Below are 13891 nucleotides of genomic sequence, written 5' to 3'. Positions count from 1 at the left end.
TATCTTTTCCCTCCGGCTGGAAAATGGTAACAAAGGAGCAAAGTGCCGTGGGGACTGTAGTAGTCCTTCTCTTCTGAGAACTAGGTATGTCCACTACATGATGTTATGATGTGGAATACCAATAACCGAAAATCACAAAACCATGACAGGAACAAAACCTTTCCTTTTACAGATGACAGCTACTTCTGAAACAATTTCCTTAACTCCAGAACAATTCCCCCTTGTTTGGATGTGTAAAATATTGGTCTTCCTCCTTATCATAAGCTCCTTTTAAGTATTCAAGGCTGCAGTGAAGTTTCCTCAGAGCCTTCTCTTCTCCATCCTGAACAGGCCCAGCTCCCTCAGCCTTTCTTGATAGGATTGATGACTGTAAATAAACTTTTTGAACAGAGTTGGAATCGAGCCCATTACCTCCTCTCAGTTCAGTGCTGAAATGTTTCTTCTAGTAACTTTTTGCCTCAGTGTAACAATAATTTTATGTCATTTTCTTTTACTGGCAGATGATCCAGTACAATCTTGAAAGCATCTTTTGATCAAAACAGTAGTCGCTTGGGATGACACACTGAATTCTTTGTTTCTATCTACCTTCTCCCATCTAAATTAATTTCCTCACTATTTTAATGCCATTTTTGAAACTTTATTTCCTTTTCATTTTCTGCTCTACCTGGTTGAAAGATTTATTTCCCTTAATCTCTACTGCTAAGACTGTATTTGAGAACTAAGAAAAGGATATAAACTCAATGTCTTTTATTTCATACTTCTGTATTCTTACATCCGTTTGTGTTAACGCAGCCACTAACTCTCCCTTCTGAAGCATCTGTTAAAGACTTCACAGATTATGTGTATTGCCAATAAAAGAGAATTTCTCAGGATGTGTGTTTTGGGACGTAGCTTCCATTCTGTGGGTATCTGCGTTTGGAATTAGTTAAAAAATGCATGGCACGTTAGGATTTGGTCGTTTCTGTTCCCGAGCTCTCCTGAAACCACGAGGTGGCAGCAGCATCTCAAAGTTCGGCATGGGTGTAATACTAGGCATGGTCGTTAGACTGAGCGGTGCAAAAATGAGGAAAAGATGCTGGGAAATAAGAGTGGTCTGGAAAAAAATGCCCCTATGGAAAGGGGGAAAAAAGGAGATACTGACTTATTTTTAGCCCTGTTTTAATGCATTTTGAAGGAAAAAAACCAACAAAAACAGAATTCCACCTTTTAAAAGAGTGGAACCCCACCAATTTTGTTTCCTTTCTGTAAAGTATAGAAGGGCTGAAATGGTTCACTTGTTTATTGCTCTGTCCAGTAGGATGTTGGTGCATATCTCAGCATGTTTATGCATATCGTGTCTTACTTTTACTCCCTAGAGGTTCTTTTTCCTTGTTACAGATGTCCTAAGTGGGAATACTTAAGATGAATGCCAGAGTCTTGCATTGGGTGCCAAAACTAGAACAGCTGTTTCAATCAAGAGAATTTAATTAAGTTTTCTACTGTGCAAAATGCTAGTCTAAATCCATGAAGCTGTTTAGTCTAAATTATGAAGGCATATGTAGGATTTGGGATGATGTTAGGCCCTGTGCTTGCTACCCCGTGGAGATGAATTTTATTCTTCACACTGAAAAGTAATGGGAAGATACTGTACACAGCCCAGCTTGCTGCTGCTCTTGAATCTGATAAATGATGTCAGTAGCATTCCCAATTTCAATTAGATAATGTGTTGATTAAAAGTTAAAAGAGCTGTAAATATTCTCTAATGCAGAAAAATATAATTTCACTTCTTACATATCTTAGACAATAATTTGACAATAATTTTTTCTCCTTCCTATTTTTATTAGTCTTCTAGATATTTGACAGTAAGATTTGTGATGTTCATATTACGGAGATTCTTGTATCAACTTGGTTCTGAAATGGCTTTACTTTTATAGTTTTACAACTTACAATTTTATTTTTTTATTTTTTGTTTTTTTTCAGGAAAACTGCAAGAAACTTCAATCAACCAATGTGCAAAGCTGCCAAGACAACTGTGGTGGAGGTAAGGAGTTGAAACACAGAAAGCTCTACATACCTGTAGTCTACAAATCCCTCTGGTTTGCATGCCATTCTGGGGACAGAGTTCCTTTTTTTTTTTTTTTTAATTAATTGGTGAATTTTGTATGCGGAACAGTGGTCTAATCTGTCTTCTTTGACGAGCTCCTGCTGACACTGTGCTCAGTTTTAGTGATCAGTTTATCACTTTTCATCTGATCATGGCCAGGACATTGTTGGGTACGTTGAGCCTTTGAAAGTTTGTATTTGTTAAAAGAAAGAATATGTGTATGAAAGAAGAAACAACAGACTTAGGCTGTGCCTGAGAGAATTCCCAAAGGGCCTCAAGGAAATAAATAATAAAGATCATTTATATAAGACCTGATAATAAACACATGAGAACATAGACTGAGAATATCATGGATTTATCGTAGTCAAGGTATCTAAAAATAAATAATATCAATGTCAGTCAAGTAGGAGCAGGCATTTGGTTATGCCTTGAGAAAGAAGATGGGCTAGGTGGTCTATAATTTTCTTCCAGTCTTTTATTCCTTTTTCCTTGTTGTCTAAAACTATATGGAGCACCCTACACTGGAAATATATTGGTGACAGGAATGTTGCTGGAACACAGTAATATTAGTAGACTGCTTTGTTAGCTTTTTCTCATCCTACTGGGAAGGGGGAGAGTGAGTGAACAACTGTCTGATGCTCAGCCACCTCCCAGTTCTACCTCAACGTTCTTACTCTCTGGTAATTTTTTTATATGTCTAATAAAAGCTGAATATGATTGACAGTAAAATAAAAATAGACTCCTCTAGAGCACTTTTAGTAAATTCTAAATTGGAAGAGTCTTAAATTGGAAGTCTCCCTTCTTAGTTCTTGTGCTTGTTTGCTTCATTTTGTAAAACCTCTGGAATAAGGTATTTGGTACATAAACATCCCTGGATAACATATTTAGGGAGTTATTTCTTTGTGTTATACAGAGCTATAGCAAAATACACCATAGAATTTGTTAAATGACTTTCACTGATGTGAAAACTACATGAATTTTCACAGTTGGTTTTTTAGAAAGGCTTAAAGTTATTTTTCCATTAAAAAATGAAATGAAAAATCTTTCTTCATTCCCTTCATTCTAGCTGCTCACTATTCGTACTTATTTCACAGTCTGGTGCTTGGAGAATCTAAATAGATCAAAGCCTTCCACCTGCAAGCTATCTCATTCTCTCTCTCTACTCTTCTATCCACATGTAATAAGGTAGAATTTTCTTGACAGGGCGCAACAATTATGTGACATTTTTTCTTGGTACAATTCCATTTAATCTTTGGAAGATCTGCTTTTATGTTTGTCCATCTTCAATCTTGGTTCAGTCTTGCAGCTTCTATAACAATTAATAACTGACATGTTTTTGCAAGGTAATTAATATTACTTTACAACTCTAGTATTTTAACTGAACTAATTAATGGGCAAAGAGGCATAAGCAATGATTTAAGAGAAATTTCTAGCCAAATGCAATACCTTAAGTTGACTTTTAAGTATCTTTCTTCTAAAGCAGAATTCAGAATGCTGTGTTTAGGATTTAAGAGTTCAAGTTCAGGGTTTTGGATAGAGATGTCTCAGTATTGCATCTAGTGTGTCTTAAGTAGTGAGGGTTATCAGTCTGCAGCTGTCTAGGGCTGATCACAAGGTAGCTGAGATGACTGCATGAAATTTCCTTAGGCTTTTTGGTTACATTGTTCAAGGCTTGGAAGGTGAAATTCTCAATCCCACAGAGAGATAGGGGGAAAATTCAGTAGGCTAGTAATTCAGATTCTCCCTTTGCAGCAGGGATTTCTGATATCTGTTCCCAGCTTTGTTTTTTTGTATCTTTGTTTTTTTTTTTCACCCACAGACAGTTTAACTTACTGTACACAGACAGGAGTGGAGATCTGAAGCCATCCCTGCTCCTTCCTGGCACTGTTAACTACAGGTCAGACCTGTCTTCAGAGTAATGCAGTAATTACGTGGGATTTGTAGGACTGCAGTTTCTCCATCTGATGTTCCTTTTCTTAGTTTGTACTTGGAGCTTTGTATTTATAAATCCAGACTTAGGATGGCAACGTCTGCTTGTCTAGTACAAAGCACCAAGCTGAGGCAAGTAACTAGCTAGCAGAAATAAAAAGCACATCCTTCTGTGTTTCTAGTTTTGAGCTGAAGTTTTCCCTTTGAAGTGAATACTGTAAATACACAAAAATGGGGTTTGTTAATTCTGGTACCTACTCTGCTGGGCTACTTGTTTCCCTTCTCTGCTTATTAGTATACTTCCAGTTTTATTCAGTCTTTTAGAAGCAGTCTCTTTTCCAGAAGTAGATCTTTTTTGAACATTAGGTTGGAAGGATACTAGGCTATTCCATTATGTCTCTGTTTGGTTCTCTTCAGTACATTGAAACAGTATAACTTGAATTTTGGAAGGTAGTTTTCATAAAAAAAATATATATATATCCTCCCTTGATATGATCAAAGCAAGAGATGGAAAACCTATCATTCTATTTGGGCTTGTTCCAGTGGTCAATCACCCTCATTGGTACAAATGCCTTATTACTGTAATTAGGTCAGATTCCATCCAGTGCTTTTGCTCTCTTCTGCTAGGTTAAAAACCTTTCCAAAGCTGGCATTTCCTTACCGTGGGATAACTTCTCAGTTCTGCTCATATGATAAGCAGATCGAGGTCTTAATGATTCCAACTGTAAAATATTTTCAGCCCTCCTATCCCTTTTATCTCGTTCTCTCTGCTGTTTTCCAAAATTCCACAAATGTGACCAGAAGGAGTGTCTTCAGCATTGTAATACTGATAATAGTACTGTCAGCTGCTATGGTAGAGTTACTTTTCTGCCCAGTTCTGCTGCTCTCCTGCTTGTGCACCGCAGACTCTTTGCTGGTCATTTCACGTGGGTTGCCTAGACAGTTAGTTGCTTACACCTTGTTAATCATTTTCTGACATACTTCAAGAAAGGTATAATTAATGATTTCCAGCATGAATTCTTTAAGTATGGCAGGTATTTCTTGTTAACAGATGTTGTACTTTGCTTTAGAATTATGTTATTTTCTATGGTACTGCTGTTTCTGTCTAAGGATTTATTATTCCACCAGTCTTTCCCCAAATCTGTTTCACTGGAATGACATTGGGCCTAGTGAGATCTCTATTTCCAAGGCAAATAAGAAATACTGGAAATGCAGTCTCAAAGCACAGGAGGAATCTGTTGTGTTGTTTAACCTGTTGATATCCTGTGGAGCTCTGAAGTCTTCTGGCATGCATGCGCAATAGAAAATGTGTTTTTCTTTAGTGTATTAAATATGCTTGGGTTTAGGTCAATATGACATTGTACTCTGTCTTTGTTTGAGAATGGACAACATCAATTTTTGTGAGAATTTGGAAGGGAACTTGGCAGAACTTCCAGATGTGGAGGATAAGAGCAGAGCCACACGTTTGTGTTTTTTGTTTTAAAAAAAAAAAAAGCTCACAGACTGCTAGCTGTTGCTTACTTAAAAATACTGTTTGCCTTAAACAAAGCTGTCTGTGTGTAGAGAGAGCAGTGAAGGAGGAGGAAAAAGTAAGGCTGTGCTGTTACCACTTAATGTCTGTTGCTCACAGTTGAGGGTTATGGATTTTAAAATTTGCCTTGAACAACTTTCAGGTTGAGACATCTGAGCTTCAGGCTTGTTTGTTCTGACTGGTCAAATACACTGAACAAGCTGTCTGAACCAAATGTAGTAGCCTTCCTAGAGTCAAAAATAGAATCACTGATCATAAACTTCTAATGAAATGCAAAATGTGCTTACTTAACTAAGTATTTTGGACTGTTACGTGCATTTCTTTTGTTTTTCAAGGTAAGAGGAAGTAGAACTGATAAGATGTCTGATAGCGAGAATGATTACTGAAACATAGGGAACCATCTGCAACAGATCCGACTGTAGTAGCTCTGGTGAAATTTCTCGTTTAAAGATGACCCTTATTAAGGTTCAGAAAGGAGCTCAAGCAGAATGATTCCTGTTATTTGATAGGCTTTATCTGTATGTGAAAGCAGAACGATACAGGACTTCTTGGTTTTTTTTTAGTTATTCTACACTGCTGAATTTCAAAATGGTTCTCTGTTTTTTACTTTTCACTTCATCTTGAATGACTCATAGAAATCGAGCATGCAGTTAGAGCTGTAGCTTTGCTGGGACTTAAAGCCTCCTGCATGCACTCAGCCTGAGCCTTTCAGTTGATTTTTGAATCTATGAGCAGTTTCCTGCTCCCAGCAACTAGATGCTCCTGTAGGACCGGGAGAACTGGGAAATCAGCCAGTCTAAAAGCAACTTAGCGATCACAGAGGCAGGTCACAATGCCTTGTGAGGTGCAGAGGAAGGACTTGTCACAGGGAGAAATGTGTGGGCTTCTGTGGTCTTGAACTCTTCTGTTGTGTGAAGAACTATCAGCTAACTCATCAGCTGACCCAGCTGTTGGGCTTATCAACAGTCCCTTGAATTGTGTGACAGGAGTTGAAATTCTTAGCATCTTGGCATTATAGCATAGCCTCCTAGATATGTGACCCAAACTACTATAGAAAGGGCTGTGGTATTATGTGCATCTTCCTGCAGAAGCTATCAAGAACCTCAGATCTGGTGATAATGCTTTTATTTTTTCTGCTTTTTCTTTTTTTTCCTTTTTCTTTTTCTTTTTTTTTGTGTGTGTGTGAATCAAAGCAACCCAAAGCCACAAGAAAAAAAAGGTGTGAATTTGCCAGGAGTGATTATAATGACTACACTGAGGAGGTGAGGGATGATTTAGGCATAAGCTTTTACTGTGCACTGGACAAGTGTACAGACATCTGTAACAGCACCAGACATCCTTAAGTTCTGTCTGTTCCCTGCCATTGTTCTCTGCTGTGAGACCTCTTCTATGCTGGACTGTGGCAAAGCGGTTTGAGATCTCAAGGTGTCTGAGAGTGGCAATAGTCAATATATTTAGAAGTACTTACTGACCATTCGAATATCCAGTTTGAATAATTTACTTGTTCAAATTGCAGGAGGATGGCTAAATATATCTGCCTGTGTAAACAGCATTTCCACCTCAAATAACATCACAAGTGGAAAAAAGAGAATGTACTTTCTCATAAAAATACGTTAAATAAAAATCATTAAACCCTGTATTTTATCTCTGGTTGCCTGGTAACAAAACTGCCGCGTCAGTGAGCGTCATCTCAGGTACAATGAACTGTGCTGCACTGAGGGACAGAAGTAGACTGAAATAAGCCATTTGTATCCCATTATCTGTACTAAATAACAGCGTTGCGTTTTATTGAGGAAACTGAAAAATGAACTTTTTTTTTTGTTGTCTGCTCCTCCAAATGTTTTAGTACCAGCAAAACTTTCCTTGGCCTGCATAGCCTCATTCCAAGGAATTCTGCAAGGCTTTTACATGGTGACAATTTATTGTGAAATGCCTTTATGTACTATTTTAAGATGGAAAAGGAATAAAAAGTATAAAGGAATATAAATTAGTATCTTTCATTGCCCTGGCATTCCAGCGATGGAACTCAAGCCAAACCCTATATTACAGGAAGCAGCTCTCAGTTTGGGATAGGCACTGGCTTTTGCGTTAGGATTTTATGAGAGACCTCAGATCAGGATTCAAGAACCAGGAGGATGTGGAACCAAGGTATACACCCTCCTTCTGGACACAAACTGATCTGTGTTGATACAGCCTTTTTCAGCAGTGTTGTCTGGGTACTCAGGGATGACTGACTGTGCTTAGGGGTTGGTTGTTGAAAGCATCCCCAGGGGACTACAGTGGAGGATGTTTTATTTGGCAGAGGATGGACATTGACCTGCTTAGTCCTACCACAGTAACATCAACTCTTAGCACAAACGACAACAGAATTGTATAAGAACGAGTTTAAAAAAAAAAAAGTGTATATATATATATATATATATACATCTACATATATGGAAATCTTTGGATTGGTTAGTCAGGGATTTTGACTGTGTGACTGGATTGATATACCTAGGTTTTGTCTAAATTCTGAATCAGACATGCTTGTGAATCTAGATTTAAATAAACAGTTACAGAGTACAGGTATCACAGTATCCTTCCCAAAAGGAAACTGGGTTGAAATAGCTTTGACTGACTACTGTGGGGCACTACCTGAAATGCAGGTTTATGAGCATTAGAAAGCACTGAATGGAAAACAGCAAGGTATCAAGAATGGTTTTCAGAAAGATGGACACTTCATGAGCTCATAGATTTGGTAGATGAAAGCATTTGAGAGGTCTAATTTAAAAAAAAAAATGAACTTAAAGAAAGTGTATTAGGGCCTTGAGAATAAACTTTTGCAGAATGGAGAAGGATTTGGAAGAGTAGTAAGGTTTCACTTTGATCACAATCATCACTATCTCAAATGCTGAACAGAAAAATGATAGGAAATGAGAACAAGGTCAGATAACTGAGGCAAAACATTAGGAGGAAAAAAACAACAATGCAACCAAACAAAAAAGCATATACGCATTGACGCAAACTCAAGAAATTCCAGCCTGGTGCAAACTAAAGAAAATGTGAAGGTAGCAAGAAATCATTAAGAATACGTACGTACTGGGCTGACCAGGGACATTGATATCTCAACTGTTCCATCAAGAGAGTAAAACTAACAATACAGAATACAAAGAAGGCTGCCGAGCTTAAAGCTTTTTCTACCTCAGTTTTCAGTTATATTAAAAATATATATTGTATATATATTAATACATATTAATATATTAACATGTAATATATATTAATAATATATATTGTTGTGATGCCAGGTACAGAAGGTTAAAGTACAAGTCTGAGTAGGACTGGAGTTGAATTGCAGGGGTTGTGTTCTGGAAAAGCAACTCATGGGAACGTTTGCACTCCATTGCTAGATTAATTTTAGTTTGCTAAAAGGAAGCCCATTGTCAGAATTCAGTACTGTTTTTTGTTGCTTTTATTGCCCTTCATGGTATTTCATTCCTTCCTTTTATCTCTGTATGTACTAATCAAGGGAGAACAAAACAGCAAAACATTCTTACAGCTGTTTTGCAGATCATCTGGAGATGATTCAGGAAGCACTGGAATAAACTGGGCAAGATGAGATATACTTCAAATGTGTAGTTGCAATGCATAGTATATTTGATTTTCTACAAATTATGAGAAAAAACCTACAAAGCCACACTTAATTTAGCTTTAGGATCTGCCAGAGGCTTTCTATCAGTTTCCCCAGCACACTGACGTCTGGACAATTGTCAGTATCCACTGATCAACTACAGATTTCCTTTAGCATATTCTTTTTGAATGTTACATTTGTTCTTAACATAAGTGACAAGTATAAAAGGATATTTTTCATTGAATATTATATTCATCACATCAAATGGATTTCTGAAGCTGACTGCTAAGTAAGATCACAATATTAATTCAAGAAGGTATCAATTTAAAAAGAAAGAAAATAAGAGGTAGATAAAGAAAAACAAATGCAAAGCTTTCAGCACAATGTTATATAGGTAGGTAAAACTATCTGAGTAGCAGTAACGGTCTGATCTGCTGTGAATTTAACCACTTAGCATTCACCACTCCAGCAATGAAGTGCCAAATCTGAACCCACGTAATTAGAAGTTTATTCTCTTGAAAATCAGAAGCATGTAGGAAGGGTGGCTTTGTAGGTTGGTTTCTTTTTTTTTTTTTTTCCATAACAATTTGTAGAAAACCAAATAAGCTATGCATTACAATTACACATTTGAAGTACATTTCGTTAACAGTGCTCACGTTCTGTGTCATGAGGATTTGAAAATGAATAGGTTTTAAATATAATATACATTGAACTTCTCATTTTAATAATATGTACATTGAATTGATGGTAATTCTTATGTCCTGTCGTGTTTAGAATGTGTTACTCAGTGAACAATTTCTATCTTTGTTTGAAATCACATTTCACACGATTATTTTGCTGAAGAAATGCTGCACTAGTTTTAGGCATGATTCAAGGAATATATTTGCGTGTATGTTTCTATTTATGTCTTAAAGCTCGATTTTTTTTGACTGTGCTTTTAGTAACTTTTTGTCATTTCTGATAGAGATTCCTAGTAAAAAATGAGAAAAAAAATGACATTCAAATTGAAAACATTAGAAAAAGGTAGTTGACAGTGTGAGTAATGCCTAGTAGCATGAAACATGCATTGTATCAGGTGACCAAAATATTGAGACTTAAAAAGCTGCATCCTAATAACTAATAATGCAGTGAGAATTTTGGAGCAGTCTTTTGAATCAGTAGATCAGATTTTAATATTTTCTTGCAACACTCTTCCCTGCAAGTGCTTTAAAACCAAATTACTTAGTGAAGGTGATGATGGCTTTCCAGTACCTACAGGGGGCCTACAGGAAAGATGGGGAGGGACTTTTTATAAAGGCAAGTAGCGAGAGGACAAGGGGAAATGTTTTTAAACTGGAGGAGGGTAGATTTAGACTAGATACTAGGAAGAAGTTCTTTACTGTGAGAGTGGTGAGACACTGGAACAGGTTGCCCAGCAAGGTTATGGAGGCCCCTTCCCTGGAAGCATTCCAGGCCAGGCTGCATGGGGCTTTGAGCAACCTGGTCTAGAGGGAGGTGTCCCTGCCTATAGCAGAGGGGTTGGAACTAGATGATCTTAAAGTTCCCTTCCAACTCAAACCATTCAATGATTCTATGATTTAAAGCTAAGTGAAGAATTGAGATATCAAGACTGTCTTGACTTTGTAGAATGATGATTTTTTGTTTTCAGGTGTGGCTATTTAATACTGTTCTAGCAAGCTGCAAAATATGATGGTCCACAATAGATGCAGACCACAAAGTAGCTTTTTATTTCCATCTCCCAAACAGGCTAGATGTCCTAGTGTTCATTTGAAAGCAGACTAGTCTTCCATACTTTCCCAGATTAAGTTAAATTGCTTTAAATAAACTTGGATTGATAAATTCCAGTGTGTGGAAATGCACTGTCCTTTCACTGATATTCTTTTGAGTTACATGTTGAGTTCTTTGCCATTTGTTATTAAGCCAGAGGAAGTGCTAAGAAAGAGATAGCTAAACATTTTTTTAAATAACCTCATGTTTTAATGTTTTGGGTTTTTTTTAGATTATAGAAAAAAATACACATTTCACTTTTTTTGTAAACCTTTGGAATATGTCAGAGGTATATCTTTCTATTTCTCCTTCTCATTGAAAAAAGCACTAATAAGCAATGAGGAGAGCTGGGATGTATTCCTGATCATGATAGGGGAGGTATGTAGACAATATTTTGTGTAAGCAAGCAGTTGGTGCTGCGCTAGCTTCTGACTTGATTCTACATATGGATTTTGGAAAGAATGTTTCCGTGGTTTCCAAATTGCAGTTTCAGATGTGGAGTTCTACATTTAAGAGTAGAAGTGCTGAATTTTTCAAACGCTGAGGGTCAAAAGCTGCAAATGAATTGACTAACACATTAGGTTTTTTAAAAATAATTTTTCTGTAAAAATATTTGCAGGTACTGATTTTTTCCTACATGACCTTCCAAGTTGGAAACTTGCACTTTTTGTGGTAAATGTTTTGCCTGTTTGAATTCCAGGCTGATGGAAAGTATACCGATGTCCCACAGTTCACGTTACATTTTTTTAAGTGAATTAGATAAGCTCTTATGCACCTTTTTTTCTGTTCCTTTGCTCTGTTGCTTTGTTGTGTTTTGTTGTTTGGTTTTTTTTTTTTGATGTTCTTGTTTCCTATGTATTTGTGTCTTCTGAAGTGTCTTACTGCTTTTGTAGCATTTTGGGATGATGCCAGGTAAGAAGCAGGCTTCCTAGCTTGTGTAGCAGCACATTCTTGATGCTGTGATACTTGGTCAACTTTTGTAAGGCATTTAGGAGAGGTTATGTGCTTTGTCTGTCATGGTTTTATGATTTTCGGTTTTTGGTACTCCACATTATAACAGCATGTAGTGAATGTACCTGGTTCTCAGAAGAGAAGGACTACTACATTCCCCACGGCACTTTGCTCCTCTGTTACCATTTTCGAGCCGGAGGGAAAAGATAAAAGCTCGCAGTATAAAAACTTGCAGATCACGAGACCTCGTCCCTTTTTCCGCCGTCTCTCATCTTGGCAGCACCTCGCTCTCCAGCCGTCTTATCGTAGGTAGTAGAGTAAGGCCTACCTTGATTTTGGGACATTCTCTCTCTCTGTATTGGATTTATCAGCTTAAATTGTAATTATATTGTACTATAGTGTGTTGTTTTGCATTCCAATATCTTATTTAGTAAATTAGTTTGTTTCTCCTCAGATTGTTGCCGCTGTTCTTTGCTCTCAGGGCCATCTCCTTACCCTTTTCCCCTTTTCCCGGGGCGTGGGCCTGTGGGTCCCCCGTCCCCTTCGTCACGGAACCGGGCCGAACGCCCGTAAACCGTTGACAATGTCTTTGCCACCAGCTGCTAAAAAAGGTCTAGAAATGGACCATCTCTGGATTTTCCTGAGCTGACTACGTAGACATTCAGTGTCTCCTGGCATTCATACATTGAGAAAAACAATTTTTACATGTGTTTTTTCTTGTATTTTACGGATACATTATGGTAGATGTAAGGTGTTTAATCCACTCAAAATTAGATATAATCTGGGATTTAAGGAAGCACTGGATTTTAGGGAGTAAATTCAGCTGTCATACAAGTAGAAATATGCTGTTTATGGTGACTTACATCAGATTCCACTTTATTTATTCTTTACAGTATGAAAGATTGATTTCACATGTTTATGTCAGTTTCAGCTTCAAATAATATTTTTGATTCTGTGAAACACTTCATTATTATTATTTTTTACTTCCATTTATGTTTAGTGCAGCATTCAGGAAGGGTAGCGATTAAGTGTAAGAGAAATTTTATTTTTCTTAAAAACTGTTACTTAAAATCTCTTGAGGCCCAAATTTCTCCAATTTCTGATGAAACTGTGGAAATTCTCCGAACCCAGTTGTTTGCTTTCTTCCCGTCTCTGCCTTGAAAAACACCCTGACTACCTTCCTCTGTAACACTGCGGAAAAGTTTTATTGGTCTTGAGTATTCTGGGTTTTGGTGGTTGCTTGTTTGTTTGTTTTTGGATTGCTGCTATGATTTTGAAGGTGAAATGTATCTCTGTGATCCACCATTTAGAAAAATAAAGTAGTAGCATGTACAGGAATTTCCAGAAATCTTTGTAAATTACAGCTGTTCATAAGGAGTTTCTGTAATAAGGAGGCCATCTAATACTTGTGTGTATATAAAGTGCCATTTCAAGATGAAGTGTTTTTTGTCTTCTTCACTGAAATGGCTGTTGTTTTTGTTTTTCTTTTTATTTTCTTGCCAGAGAAAACCACCAACATAGTCTGTTAGAAAATAGCTACTACTGCATGGTTTTACCCTGACTACCTTCCTATCTATGTCAAGCTTAGCATGCTCTCTCTGACTCTTATTTAAGATGTTTTCATTGAACTTTGGAGTGATTAAGTAGGACTTGCATAAGCTGTGAAATACAAAGAATTCCTTCTTGGATGCTGCAGATAAATCTTCTGTTTTTGTTTTAAATTTTTCACTTCCTCCTTCAGAACTTTAATTACTCTTAATTCGTTTTTGATAGTCAGGCTTAAATTTATCTCCTGACCTTTAAGTTAAATTTCTTCAGGTGTGTAGGAGATATGAGATCTTTTTCAGTCTCATTTGTCATTTCTCCAATGTGATTAAGAAAATACAATCTTTTGTGGAGATTAAAGCTGACATTTTTTAGGTGTTGATTCTCCTTGATGATACACGAACAATTTTAATTAAAAAAGAAAGTCAGTTACTTTTTTTTTACCTTGTAATCAAAGCAATGATTTTCAATCTAATGT

General features: G+C 36.9%; 1 protein-coding gene across 2 annotated transcripts in view; it reads left to right on the top strand.

The window, feature by feature from the left end:
• The window catches only part of OXCT1 (3-oxoacid CoA-transferase 1), a 96551-nt gene that overhangs the window by 31950 nt on the left and 50710 nt on the right, over positions 1–13891 (top strand). For both annotated transcript variants that reach the window (XM_021379497.1, XM_021379496.1), the window contains exon 7: positions 1960–2020. In XM_021379497.1, coding sequence (XP_021235172.1) covers positions 1960–2020 — 61 coding nt within the window. The remainder of the gene's footprint in view (positions 1–1959; positions 2021–13891) is intronic.

This window comes from Numida meleagris, chromosome Z (genome assembly GCF_002078875.1).
Source record: "Numida meleagris isolate 19003 breed g44 Domestic line chromosome Z, NumMel1.0, whole genome shotgun sequence".
NCBI classification, from domain to species: Eukaryota; Metazoa; Chordata; class Aves; order Galliformes; family Numididae; genus Numida; species Numida meleagris.
This window is presented reverse-complemented; position numbering and strand designations above follow the sequence as displayed.